Below are 15,106 nucleotides of genomic sequence, written 5' to 3'. Positions count from 1 at the left end.
AAATAAGGTTCACCTGCTCAAACAACGTCATTGCAAATTTCTGGTGGGAGATGCAGTGTTGGGCAGTGCATATGTCCTCTTTGGTTTCATCAGCAATGTGGAAGTGAATCCTCATCAGGAGGTTTTCCTAATAGGGGAGGACAAAAAGCAGTACATTGACAATATTTAACAAACAAAAGTACAAATTTGTTGGCAGTTTACTCAGAGAAACAGCAATCCTCCTTGAAGGGAGGAATACCTCTGATTTTTAAAAAAAATTTTAATTTGAAATAATTATAAATTCACAGAAAGTTTCAAAAAAATTATACAGGAGGTCCATGTACCCTTCACCCAGTTTCCTCCACAGGTGACATGTTACATAACTATAGTACAGTATCCAAACCAGCAAATGGACATCAATAAAATCCACAGAGTTTATTCAGATTTCACCAGTTTTACATACATTTATTTGTGTGTATGTGTAGCTCCATGCAATTTTATCACATGTATAGTCATGTAAACACTACCACAATTAAGATATAAAACTCCTTCATCACCACAAAGCTCCCTTCTGCTATTCCTTTAAAACTTTACCCACTCAATTCCAACCCTAACCCTTAACAACCACTAACATGTTGTCCCATCTCTATAATTTTATTATTTCAAGAATGTTAAATAAATGAGATCATATAGTACATAACCTATTGATACTGCGTTTTTCACTCATCGTAACTCCCTTTAGATCATTCAACTTGTTACATAAATCAACAGTTCATTCCTTTTTATTGCTGCACAGTATTCCCTGATATAGAAGTACCCCAGTTTGTTTCATCATCTACCCATTAAAAGCATCTGGGCTTTTTTACTTTGGGGCTATCACAAATAAAGCTTCTCTGAACATTCATATACAGGTTTTTGTATGAACATATGTTTTCATCTCTCTGGGATTCACATACAGGAATCTAACTGCTGAATCATATGGTAATTTGCAAGTTTAGTTTTTTAAAAAACTGCCAAAGTGTTTTCCAGAGTGGCTATACCATTTGTTCATTCCTACCAGCAATAAATCAGTGATCCAGTTTCTCAGGGGCAGCACTGATTTTGGCCTATATTTTACCCTATAATAGGATGTATATCACTCAGATTGCTTAATAGAGTCTTTTGAAGGTTGATGAACAGAACCCAGAGTTGAGAAGAGTTAGGGTCCTCTACTAAAAGTCACTGGGAGCAAAGTAGCCATCTACATAGCACATCACACTTGTGCTAAGGACGCAGCTATTCTCTGTTTAATTATCTTCAGTATGCAGGAGCTCTCAAACTGTGGTCCCCAGACCAGCAGCATCAGTGTTAGCATCACCTAGCAACTTGTTAGAGATATTCTTGGGACCCACTCCAGACCTACTGAAACAGAAACTCAAGGGAGTTGGGCCCAGAAATTTGTATTTTAATGGGCCTTGTCTCCTCTGAAGGTGAGAGCTACTGTTCTGTGCGATGGCAAGCACAAAACTACCTGAAGCCTGAAGAAAAAAAGAATAAACCACTAGGCAATTCATACTTTATTAGCAGAAACAACTTATAGAAACTAGGGAAATTCCTAGTTATAACTGTAGAGACCAGGAGCACAGTAAAGTAGCCAGTCCCTGATGGAGACCATCCACAGTCTCACCCCATTATCAAAGAGGGCCAGAGGCCAGCACTTACAAAGCACTCCGCAGCATCATCCATAATTCCCAGCTGGAAACGCTGTTCATCCTGAAAAGTCTTTGCCAGAGCACTGCGGAGAGTGTCAGATGGAAGCACTTTTTCAGTACTGCACTGAAACTGGTTAAAGATTCCCTGTGGGGAAGAGGTTAGACAAGGGGAAAAGCACAATGCTGTTACTGAGCTTCTATGCATCCCAGTCTGTCATGCTAGGATCTCCATGCTTACAACTATGGAGCCAATTGTACTTTGAATCAGTTGATATGCTTGCAGTTAGTTATAAAAAAGTAAAAAAACAAGACTCATAATAAAGGGCCTGATATGTGCTAATAAGGATTCTTGCTCTTCCATCTGAGTGTGATACCGTCAAGGACTCATTAGGAGAGACAATTGTCATGAGTTAATGCAATGCAGTTACCTCATTTCCTCTGATATAGAAAGACGTAGATGGTCTACAATAAATAAAGATAAATTATATGTCACTGAATTGGCAAATTATTCTCTGGGGGCTCATCGTATGAAACTTGGCCCCTTCTTTTAAATTGTTTAGCTACTATAAAATTACCCAAAAGTAAAAAGAATAATATAACAAATACCTACGTGTCTAACACTAAGAAATAAACATTCTATCGTGTTTACTTCAAATCTACAGATAAAGCTAAAGTCCCCTTTAAGACCAGCCACTCACTATGAGTTTGTTGCACAATCTTCTGTTTATAATACTTTTACATATATTTGTATGTGTATATGTGTGTGTGTATATATATATATATATATATAAAACCTTCAAAACTACATATTACGCTTGTGTATATGTCTTTTGTTTATGCAAAAAGTATCACACTGAATTTTACTTTAAAAAATTCAGCATTCTTTTTGAGGTTACCCATGTATTTCATCCTTTTCCCCTGCTATATAGTATTATATCATGTTACTACATCACATCTATTTATCCATTTGTATAGTATTATATCATGTTACTATATCATATCTATTTATCCTTTTTTTTTTGTGTGTGTGTGTGTGTGTGTGTGTGTGTGGTACGCAGGCCTCTCACTGTTGTGGCCTCTCCCATTGCGGAGCACAGGCTCCGGATGCACAGGCTCAGTGGCCATGGCTCACGGGCCCAGCCGCTCCACGGCATGTGGGATCTTCCCGGACCGGGGCACGAACCCATGTCCCCTGCATCGGCAGGCGGACTCTCAACCACTGCACCACCAGGGAAGCCCTATCCATTTCTTTATTGACAGATATTTTAACAGTCTCCAATTTTTTGCTATTGTAAAGAGGCTATGCCAACTTAAACTTCTACCAGTGCATGAATACAAATAAATTTCCCCATATCCTTGTCAGCAATTAATACAGTCAGACTGGTTAACTTTAGTCTTTCTAACTACATTTAGTTTTTCTGGGTCTTCTGTGAGTACTACGTGCAGCAAATACCTTCTTCTAGTCTTCTGATATCTTTCAAGCGCAGCAGTTTTTTATTCTGGTGTAACTAAATGTATCTATCTTCTCCATCTTTACCTATATCTGAAACAATGATGAATGTGATATCCAGAAAATGGAAACAAAGAGTGGCAACAAGTGGCACCTGCTTTGAGGTGTCCTTCTCAAGCGGTATTGGACCCTCCGCACAGAGATATTAGAATGTGCTCCTTGACATCACATGGCCCAGATCCACACTAAACTACCCAGATAAACAACTCACCCCAAAAAAAAAAAAAAAAAAAAAAAAAAAAAAAAAAAAAAAAAAAACAACTCACCCAACAATGAGTTACATGTCAACACGCCAAAGAATGTCACCGGCTTGAAATCCTTAGTAATTTATTCATATAAAAAAATTCCAGGGTTACTTTCAGACTTACTAATGAGACCAGAAATGAGATCACTTTTATAAACCTACCTATGTGAGCTAAGAATAGGAGGTCCCACCAACCTAGAATGGCTAATTACTGGTCCTCATTTTACTTGACGTTTTACTTGCAGTAGCTCAGTCACTCATTCCCTTCAGATTTTTACCCAAATATTACCTTCTCAATATAGTATTTCTGGATCATTTTATTTAAAATTGCAAGCTCAAGCTCTACCCACTCTTTCTAAACCTCCCACCCTTATTTGTTTTATTTTTCCCTTTGGCACTTTTACCAGCAGTCATACCATGTATATTACTTATTTATTGTCTAACTGTACTCTCTAGAATATGAAGACAGAAATTTTTGCCCTTTAATTCCTTGCTACACTCCCAGCATCTATAATAGTAATGGCATGTAGGTCATCAACAACTCTTTTTGAATGAATGATTTTAAATGGTTAGATCTTATTAAGGGAAAATATTAACTCCCTTCTCTTTTTTAAGCAGATAAAGAATCACCTAGAAAAGGTGAAAATTTTTCTTAAGGTAACACAACTGGTTCAAGCAAAATGGGACTAAACCTTGTTCTGCTAATTTCAAGAGAACTCTGTTCTCTTACTAGCATCATTCCACCTCATACACACTGAACATCTATCCCTACAGCAACCTGAAAACAATTTACTGTGAACCCTGCTATTATTTCCCTACAAATAATTCCATATGATGTGGAGGAGGCAGCACCAGAAAAACATATTTAGTATTACTTAATAAGCATGGGGCTGGGGGGAAATCTATTATAATTACTTTATTTTGGAGTGACCTAGAAAGTTTTAACAAGATCAGGTAAAGACAGAGCAAGACCTTCCATACTTTGTTGCTGGAAGTGGAAGAATGTCTATCAGTGACTCCTTAAACTAGATCAAAAGTAAAGGTCTGGGTCCACAGTTAAACACTGCCAGAGGGCAACTGGATATCTGCCAAGTGACCAAAGGGATTTTGAAACTTGGGGAAATGTGAAGAAAAAAGGAAAAGGAAGGTAGGAAAAGAAGTAGTGGCTGCTTCTACATAGGGTGATCTGAACACTTAATGATATGCTTAAGGGAAGTCACCTCAGCTTTGCAAAACTTGGTAACCACTATCATATCCCAACCTGCCACTCTTCTCAACTGTTAATGGTAAGACATTAATGCTGACAAAGGCTCTACCTCTAGAGCAAGGGATGGATGAGGTTTGGTCTTTTGTTCAGCGTCTAAAACTGGTTCCAAGACAAACCAATGGAAAATTAGTTTCAGGATAGTTCTGTACAAACACAACAAATGCAAACTGCAGCCCCTTTAGTCTCTCTCAACTGGGTTTCCTCAAGAATTAATACTCTAAAGCATCAACAGTTCCTATCTCTCCTATGCATAGTACTAGTTATGTTACCATCCTAGAGAGAATTAAGAAAATAGTCACTCAAAATACTTTCTGTGTTATGTGGTTCAGATGACCCTGTTTGAGAAAGGACAGAGATCCACTGAGAGATGGCATAGAGTAATAGTTAAGAGTATGGACTCTGGAACCATAGTATTTGGGTTCAAAATCCCAGCCCTGTTACTTACCATCTATATGACCTTGGACAAGTTACCCAACTTCTCTATCCTTCAGTTTCCTCTTCTAAAAGATAATTAATAATAGTATTTACCTCCTAGGATTATTTGAGGATTAAATAAGTTATCTATCTTTCTACTTATATCTTAGACTAAAGTCTGACCATATCAAAGTGCTCTCTAAGTGTTAACTGTTATTATAATCATTCTATTTGGAATTCATTTTAGGTTACTGCCTGCCACTGATGTATGAAGAAGGGCCTTGAGAGTCAGAAAGGCTTTTACCTTGAGCTACCTACCCAGTCTCTAAGGTCTAGGTACAAAGGAAGAAATTCTTCTCTACTCTGCTGCTTGTATTCAAGAGAGGCAGATTTCCCATGACCTAGAAAACAAGGGTTTCAGCACAGAAAAAGAAAGACTTAAAGTCAGAGCTCTGACTGCGCCCATAGTGGATATGCAACAACAGATCTGGCTCTCGTGTTCAGTGGCATCATCTCCATGCTACTCTGTTTTTAACTTCTTAATTACAAACAGCTTTCTCCACACACACTGAGTATCTGAATGTATTCAGAATAGCCTCTGCCTGCATCTTCTTTATTTTCTTATTCAATATTTTAATTATTGTTACCGGTATTGCTCTGCCATTGTTAGGAAGAAGCAAGTGTATCAGGGATGAAGCAGCCTGAGCCTGTACAGCATGCATCTGTGAGCCACAGCTCTGGAAGAAGCTGTAGCACAAAGCCCCTCTGTTAGGGCAGCACACTAACTCCTGTGTGTCCCTCTCACATGAGCACAAGGCAGGAATGGGCCTCCTCCTGTTCCCTTTTTCACCCTCCTCCCACCTTTCCCAGAGGGAGATCCTGTTCACACCAAAGAAAGCCAAGAACATTTAGTTCAGCAATAAGAACAGGTGGTAGCACCAATAAGGAACAAAAACTGGTATTCTTCCAATTGCTGAGTTCTATGGCAGAGAGGGAGAAAGGGCAGGAAGAACCGAAACCCAGGAATCATTTTCCCCTGTGGGGTCCCTGATGGTTTCATTTCAATAAATAAAAAACCCACCTTTGAGGTTTCTCTCTGCTGTTCTTCACAGAGTGAAACCAAAGAGGTCTTCCTTTTCACTCTCAGGAAAAGGCAAAATACTTTTTGTTTGTTAACTATTTTCTTGGATGTAGTGCAAAAGCAACAAGACTAATGACTAAAAGCAGGTGCTGCCCCGCCCATCTCTCTTGGATCAAGTAGCAAACAATTCTACCCACAGGACCGTATAATTATTTGGATTAGTAAAAACCACGTACATAAGATAAAAGTGCCATAAAGACAGAAAGTCTTTGTGCTTTGTCATCTACAAATGCAGCTGTTGCTTAAGTTTTTCCTTTTTTCCCCCCCCTAAAACACAGGCTTTGTCTTTAAGCAGGGAACAGCTGTCTATTTCTCTCTCAGAATTTCCTAGCCTTGTATCTAAAAGAAGTCATGAGTAGAGAAGATACAGGTCAAGAAAAAGAGCTGTCACAAAATTTGATGCTTTATGGGCCCAAGGTCTTTGAAAAGTGCCCCAGTCTGCAGTTCAACTGATCCCTGAGAGGTGTCCAGCAACACCTTCTACAAAGGCGTGATGCATGTTATACACTACTACTAACTCAATTCTTAGAGTCTCTCTTCTTGATCTAAGCTTTCCAAATCTACCATTTCGGCTTTCATAACTATCCCTTTTTTCCACACCTCCTGTAAATCATAGACCTAAATAAATCATAAACCTAGATGTGGCCAATCGAGCCTGTTTGTAAACACAACCCTTTGAAAGGAAAATAAAGGAGCTACTCCTTGAGAGTCACTGACTGCTGGAAAATACAACTTTCACCCTAGATTTGTATGTTCAAAAGAATGTTCAACGTTTTCTTTCAAGAGGGGAAAGAATATTGAAATGTTTACCATTTTGGCATCCAAAACAGTAACACTGGATTTTTAACATTTTATTGCAAAAAAGTTCAAACATACAAGGGTGGACAAAATAGCACAATAAATTCCCATGTACCTATCATCCATCCTCAACCATTACTGACCTGTGGCCAATCTCATTTCATATATACCACCCACCCACTTTCCCCTCCTCCCAGATCATTTTGAAACAAATGCCAGACATTATTCATCTGTAAATATGTCAGGATATGCCTCTAAAAAATAAGAACCCTTTTTGTTTAAAACATAACTATATAACAAACCCTTTCTCTAGCGTTCAGTGATTTTTTTGTGATATAACAGAATCAGTGATTACATCTCCCCTGACAAGTGTGAGCTGCAACTCCCAAGGTTTGTAGTCTATGAGCTGATCAAATATGTGTTCTTCAAATTAAAGCTGTTAAATATAACAACTTTAGTGACAATTCAGTGACAATTCTGAAGTGACATTTATGCAGTAAAAACAAAACAAAACGAAAGGTACCTATGTAAAGTGATGGCTATGTTAATTAGCTTGATTGTAGTGATCATTTCACAATATACGTATACATCAAAACATCAAGTTGTGTGCCTTAAATCTCACAATTTTTATTTGTGAATTATACCGCAATAAGACAGAAAAAAATCATTTAAAAAAACACTTAACCATAATACCATTACCACACTCAGAAAAAGGTATCCAGTCAGTTTAACAGAAATTCTTGCTCCAGGAAGAGAAAGCAGAGAACAGCTTGGCCAGTTTCTCTCTTGGAATTCTTTAAACTTATGTCTTAAAACAGCTACCTTCTGGACTTCCTAATTAGAAAATTACCCACATATCCTATAGCAGTCCCTTTAAATTAAATTCAGTTACCAATACCATATCTCCCCATGAGTTTAGAGCTTTATTTGCATTCAATTTATAACCCAATACCTTGGACTTACAGTGGTGAAGTAAAAGACCATCATAAACTTACCTTTCATACGTATTCCTGCTACCTATGCAAAAATGACACCCACATACACAAAGGCAGAGACACAGATAGAAACAACAAGACCTCAAGACACTGGACAGACAGACACAGAGACAGGCCAAATTCACCAGGGAGTAGTATTGCTTTTAGTGGGAAATCATAAACTAATATTGAGATTTATAAAAATGTAACAGTCATTCTGTAATTTTTGCCAAGATCAGAAATGTAGGATCTTAAAGATTACCAACAGTATTCAAATCAAATTTTTTTTTTTTTTTTTTTTTTTTTTTTTTTTTTTTTTTTTTTTTGTGGTACGCGGGCCTCTCACCGTTGTGGCCTCTCCCGCTGCGGAGCACAGGCTCCGGACGCACAGGCCCAGCGGCCACGGCTCACAGGCCCAGCCGCTCCGCGGCACGTGGGATCTTCCCAGACCGGGGCACGAACCCGTGTCCCCTGCATTGGCAGGCGGACTCTCAACCACTGCGCCACCAGGGAAGCCCCAAATCAAATTTTAAGAATCAGTATCATAGCCACTTACCCCACAGGGGAAATAAAAAGTGGGACTCTTCTGGACATGCACAAAGATTTTGAGATTGTATAAGTTTCAGGTTCTGCCATAAACTCTAGAAAGAATCATGATGATCTGCTATATTTTTCCTTATAGTCATACCCCTCTATTTGAAATACCATGTAAAATTCTGAACTCCAGAATTTTAAAAAGAATAAGAGCCTGAGTTTTATACTATCCAAGTTACGTCAATGATTAAATTAGTCAAGAATATTTAGGTACAGGGCTTCCCTGGTGGAGCAGTGGTTAAGAATCTGCCTGCCAATGCAGGGGACAAGGGTTCAAGCCCTGGTCCAGGAAGATCCCACATGATGCATAGCATCTAAGCCTGTGCACCACAACTACTGAGCCTGTGCTCTAGAGCCCATGAGCCATAACTACTGAAGCCTGCACGCCTAGAGCCCGTGCTCTGCAACAAAAGAAGCCACAGCAATGAGAAGCCCGCGCACCACAACGAAGAGTAGCCCCCACTCGCTGCAACTAGAGAAAGCCCGCGCACAGCAGTGAAGACTCGTGGCAGCCAAAAATAAAATAAATTAATTTAAAAAAAGAATAATATTTCGGTACAGACTAATACAACTTTAAGAAAGGTTAACCAAAAGACCACACAAATATGTTCACATCACATAGATAAGCAGAACAAGGAAGTTCAATTCTAATGGATAGGTGCATTAGACATAAGGACATACCTTCCTTATGTGAGGGCTTTTTACTACTAGCTAAAATTTCCAGGTAACATACTAGAAATCTAATTTCCTGGCTTAAATAAATAGCCAGTCTATGATTATGGGTTTACTCCTCTCTGATAGTGGCCATGACTATAGGACAATGAAGAACCTTCCATTCCTACAGTCTACAAAAAAATGACCAGACTAATTCCTTATACCACTTTACTCGATATGTTTATGCTTCAGTCCCCAGTAGAGGAACAGCTACATGGTACACAATAAAAAAATATTGAGAGATTTGTTCCCTGAACTCTCAAATTTCCCCCCAATTAACAAGTGAGCTATCAGCAGAACAGACTTTCCTGCCCCTTCACAACAGTCTTACTGCTCTACAGGTACAGACTTACATTCCAGGACCCCTATATACAAAAACCTATTTCCTCCCTACCTACCTCCATCACCACCACCATTCCCTGGCTTTTATTCCTTATACTAACATCCTTAAAAAAAAAATCACTAATTGAGAAGGTTTGCTGGATTTAATCAATCAATGCAGCATTCTTCTTTGCCTATAACAAAAAACACTCTGTCCTACATCCTGGCACTGTAAAGCCTCTAGTACAATCCCTGGAAGGAGAACAAAATCTTTGTGGCATACTAAGTACAGAGGACGGATTTCCTCCTCTGGACAGAGATAAATAAATAAACCAATACCAAAGTCAAGTCATACCCTGGGGGCCAGGGTGTAAGAGCAGACTCAATATGAATAATAAATCAGAGCTCTGGGCTATTGGCATGACAACAGTTTAGGTCAGGACAAATCTTTCAGTAATACTAGATGGGAATAAATTTGGTATTTTAGAAAGGACAGGGTAATTAGCACACAAATCTCTCTTTTTTATATATAAATTTATGTTTTCATTTATTTATTTTTGGCTGTGCTGTGTCTTCGCTGCTGCGCATGGGCTTTCTCTAGTTGCAGGGTGAGCAGAGGCCACTCTCCATTGCAGTGCATGGGCCTTTCACTGCGATGGCCTCTCCTGCTGCAGAGCATGGGCTCTGGGCACGCGGGCTTCAGTAGTTGTGGTGCATGGGCCCAGATGCTCTGCGGCATGTGGGATCCTCCCACACCAGGGCCCGAACTGGTGTCCCCTGCATTGGCAGGCAGACTCTTAACCACTGCGCCACCAGGGAAGTCCCCCACAAATCTCTTCTATTTGCTAAGTCAGAGCTGAAAGGCATCGCGGTTCAAAGTAAGCAGAAAGACATACTAACACAAATTCTTCATTAATAATTTGCATGCAAGATTTTGAGGCTGTAATTACTTTAGGGACTTAGTGTCAAGTAACACAGAAAAAATACCCAGTATATTTTACGGACCAAGAGAAATGGATTATCATAAATATTGTGTACAAACCACCAAAAAGTACTGGATGCAACATATACTATGGTACCAATGAAGATCACGAGGCACAGGACTATTGGCAGACGTATATAGAGCAGAAAAAAAAAAAAAAAAAAATTAAAGAAAACATGATCCAAAAGGTATAGGCCAGTAGTAAATGCATTTTAAGTAAACAACTGGAGAGAGAGCAGGGATACATATCTTTCAGCCAGACTTGGAAGGGCAAATCCTTCATCCAAACATCAGATTAAGGGAAAGTTGGCTAACTTCTGACTCATCGAGGAACATAACATGTTTGTGTTTCTTTTTGTCCTTAATAGTAGGTTCTAGAGATAAGCAATTATGCTCTAACATAAAGAATTCTGATGTTATAAAGAATTGGCAAGTTTTGCAGAGTACTTCAAATTCAGGAAGTTTGGAATTTCTTGTTTTAAAAAAAATCTAAGAAATAAGAATTTTACAAATCAAACTTAGCATTAAAGAATGCAAACAGGTCATGAAGTATCAGCAAAAAGGAATTCTTATTAGCCTCATCAAATATTCCTCTGATTTTTAAATAGGAGGCAGAGAAAAAAATATATAATTACACCCACACTGAGACACCACAAAGTTAACATGTAACTTAACGATAGGATACCAGATAACTGCTCTGCTGACAGAATCCCAGACTTTCACTTCTTCTGTCAGCAGATCTTTCCCACCATCAACTCCCCTTCCTGCCTCCCTCCTCCCCTCCCCCACATCTCTCCCTTCCCTTACTAAATGAGGCATGAAGGCCTAGATTAGTAGACTTACTAAAAAAAGTATGAAACCAAAAGTCACAATATGAAAATCTCTATCAGGACAAGAGTGAGAGAGAATATACAAGACAGAAAGAAAAAGAAAAGGAAAAGGCAATACCCTAAACTCTGTAACTAAAATACCAAGAAGTACTAAAAGACTATATGAAACCATAAAAGTTGTGTTTATATTATGGTCCAGGCACTGAGAGGAACACCAAGAGAGAAGAAAAGCTGGGCCACCTTCCCAAAAACCCATTCAGCCATGCTAAACACTGTTAAAATCAATTATGGATGAGGTATACTATTTTTAAAACTTCATGAAGAACATAAATTTCTGAAAGGCAGATGTGGTTTGGCTTAAAAGGGATGTGTTATTGTTCTGTTTGTTATTATTTTGGGTGCCAAGGGATGCAGGCAAAGTGTATGACATCTGCAATGCAATGTCTAAGAGGCAGGCATAGTAAGTATACCATCTGCTATCATAGATGAAATGGAGTGCCTGGGGAAGGAGAGGAAGGGAAAAGGAAGTGTGAAATTAGTTTTCAAAATGTCCATAATCCTGCTTTTCTAAGTGATTTAAGAGACAACTGGGAGCCACTTCAAGATTATAAGAAGGTAGTAACTTCAAAATAGCACTCCAGGGCTTCCCTGGTGCCACAGTGGTTGAGAGTCCGCCTGCCGATGCAGGGGATGTGGGTTCGTGCCCCGGTCTGGGAAGATCCCATATGCCGTGGAGCGGCTGGACCCGTGAGCCATGGCCGCTGAGGCTGCGCGTCCGGAGCCTGTGCTCTACAATGGGAGAGGCCACAGCGGTGAGAGGCCCGCGTACCGCAAAAAAAAAAAAAAAAAAAAAAAAAAAAAGCACTCCAGGGTAGTCTTAGGTCAGAACAAATGAAATAGGAAGATACTAGAGATGGAAAGGCAATTAAGGGTCTGAAAAAAAGAAGTACTCTTTTTACTAAAACGGTGGGCAAAAAGACCTATTACTAGAAATATTATAGACCAGAGAGGAAGCATAAAGAGAAACGATAATTCCTGTGGTGGAATTCAGGCTATTTTCAGTTTTCCTCTTTACACTTTAATATACTTTCCAGAATGATTGCAGTATTTTTCTATATTTATAATAAAAATCATCATTCAAATAAAGAACAAACATGATGTGTATACACAGCCAAAGAATAATAAATAAATGCCCATGTGCCTAGCACACAATTTAAGAATGGAAAAATTGAGTTTGAGTATCCACAAATGATTATATTCTACCCAATCCACCTTCCAGAGGTAACCATTATCCTGAATTTTTCAAAAATAATTCCTTTTTTCTCTACAATTTTATCATACGTATGTATCCCGGAACAATATGTTATTTATTCTGCCTGTTTTGGATTTGTATATAAATGGAATCATAGTTTGGCAGTCTTCTGTGACTTGCTTTTTGCATTCAATATACAAATCTTCCTTGATTCATGATGGGGTTACATCCCAATAAACCCATAATAACTTGAAAACATGCCTAACTTATCTACTGAACATCATAGCCCAGCATAGCCTACCTTAAACTTGCTCAGAACATTTACATTAGCCTACAGTTGGGCAAAATCATCTAATACAAAGCCTACTTCATTATAAAGTGTTGAATATCTGATCAAATTTATTGAATACTGTATGGAAAGTGAAAAACAGAACGCCTGTATGGGTACAGAATGGTTATAAGTGTATCGGTTGTTTAACGTCATGATTGTGTGGCTGACTGGGAGCTGAGGCGTGCTACAGCTGCCCAGCATCACAATAAAGTATCATACCATATATATCACTAGCCCAAGAAAAGATCAAAATGCAAAGTAAGGTTTCTACTGAATGCATATAGCTTTCACATCATCATAAAGTCAAAAAATCGTTAAGTCAGACCACCGTAAGTTGATGGCTGTCTGTAATGCTTCTGTGATTAACTCAAAATGATACATGTAGCTGCAGGCTATTCATTTTCACAACTATATAGAAGTGAAATAAACTACTACTCTAGAAATAAACCATAATTTTTTAATCGACTCTATTAGAGTTGGAATGGGTTGTTTCATTTTTCTGTAATCACAAAAAAAATACTACCTTAAACATCCCCAAACATATCTTCTGGTATGTATGTACAAGGAAGTTTCTTAGAGCGAATATCCAGGAGTAGAATTACTGAGTAGTAGGGTACCTGCTACTTCAATTTTATTTTACAAATGTAGTAACAAACTGGTTTCCTAAATAGTGGCATCAATTTATATTCCAACCAAAAATGTACATAAATTCTCATTATTCTACCTTGTAGGTAACAATTTTATCTGACTTTTAAATTTCTACTAATATGAAGGGTATGGTTTAATCTACATTTCTTAGATTACTAAAGAGGGTAAGCCTATTTCATATGCTTAAATATCAATTGGGTTTCCCATTCTGAGAAATGCCTGTTTATGTGTTTTGTCCATTTTCCTGTTGACTTATTTTATTATTTACTTATTCTTTATGGGAGTTCTTCTCTGGAGTTCTATGTTGGATACCAGTCCTCTGTTGATTATATACATTGCAGATACTTTCTCCCAATTTGTAGCCTTGTATACTTATTGTCTTTATGGAGTATTCTGATGAACAGAAGTTCTTGAATTTTCTATAGTAAAACGTATCAAGCTTTTTAACTTTGTATTTTTCATGTCTTATTTATTAAATCCTCTCTATCTCTTAGGCCACGATATTCTCTCATAGTTTCTTCTAAAACGAAGTATTTTGTCTTTCACATTTTACTCCTTAATTCATCTGAAATTCTTAATTTTGGTATAATATGAAGTAGGGATCTAATTTCCTTTTTGTCTATACAAATAACGAGTTATCTAAGCACATTTATTGGAAAGTCTAAGAGTATAATTTTCAAATTAAGTGCACAATAATTAAAAGAATGAAAACAATGCCATCTAAAACAAAGTATGTGCAAATTAGAGCCTAATTATTTAACATTTATTTAGCATTGAGAGATTGAAAAGCACTTTAGGGAAAAAAAAAAATCAAATTTTTAATCTTCCAATACAGCAAAAGAGGCAGTGAAGGAAAAGAAATCTAATGGATAGATCAGGCAATGATGTGATGAGGAAAGCATCAGAATTACAACACATCCTCAGACTTATAAAAAGACCCAAAACACAGCCTTTGATCCACTAAGCCCATTTACCTATCTATCATAAGCAACTGCATCTCTGAAAAACTCCCAAGATACAACCTCAGCCCCTTTAGTTTGAAAAAAACAACTTCCTTTCTGTAACTGGGTATCTCAGAAGGTGTCCCATAAGGTCTGGTGATTGGTTTCCTTTATCTTTCTGACTTATATAATTATATTGATTTATATTAAAGTAACAATTTGTCCCTGTGGAAAATGAAACATAGCAAGACTATGACAGCCAATTCTCCAGAGTCCCATCTGGGTCAGTGAAGAATATGGCACAGTCCTGACTAATCAAAGGCATGTCAGAGGGTCATGTAATTTCCATCATCCCTTCTTGTTACAGATAGGAGTTTCCAGTTTCAGGAAATTGTTCTACCAGGTTGTTCTACCAGGGATTTCTCCAGGATTCAGATCTCTAGCACATAACTTGCCTTGTTTTTTTGGTTTTAAT

At 38.0% G+C, this 15,106-nt stretch overlaps 1 protein-coding gene across 20 annotated transcripts in view; it reads right to left on the bottom strand.

Moving 5' to 3' along the window:
• The window catches only part of USP54 (ubiquitin specific peptidase 54), a 151,433-nt gene that overhangs the window by 43,417 nt on the left and 92,910 nt on the right, over window positions 1-15,106 (bottom strand). For 19 of the 20 annotated variants that reach the window (XR_010838929.1, XR_010838930.1, XR_010838934.1 and 16 more), the window contains exons 4-5: window positions 1,681-1,815; window positions 14-127 (exon numbers count right to left, since the gene is read on the bottom strand). Coding sequence is in view for 14 of the 20 variants with exons in the window: in XM_059054182.2 (XP_058910165.1) it covers window positions 14-127; window positions 1,681-1,815 (249 nt within the window). In the remaining 6 variants the exon portion in view is untranslated. Of the gene's footprint in view, window positions 1-13; window positions 128-1,680; window positions 1,816-2,098; window positions 2,127-15,106 lie in introns of those variants that run through there. The other variant, XM_067025389.1, reaches the window with a different exon arrangement.

The sequence above is a fragment of the Kogia breviceps genome, chromosome 2 (assembly GCF_026419965.1).
Source record: "Kogia breviceps isolate mKogBre1 chromosome 2, mKogBre1 haplotype 1, whole genome shotgun sequence".
In the NCBI taxonomy this organism is placed as follows: Eukaryota; Metazoa; Chordata; class Mammalia; order Artiodactyla; family Physeteridae; genus Kogia; species Kogia breviceps.
This window is presented reverse-complemented; position numbering and strand designations above follow the sequence as displayed.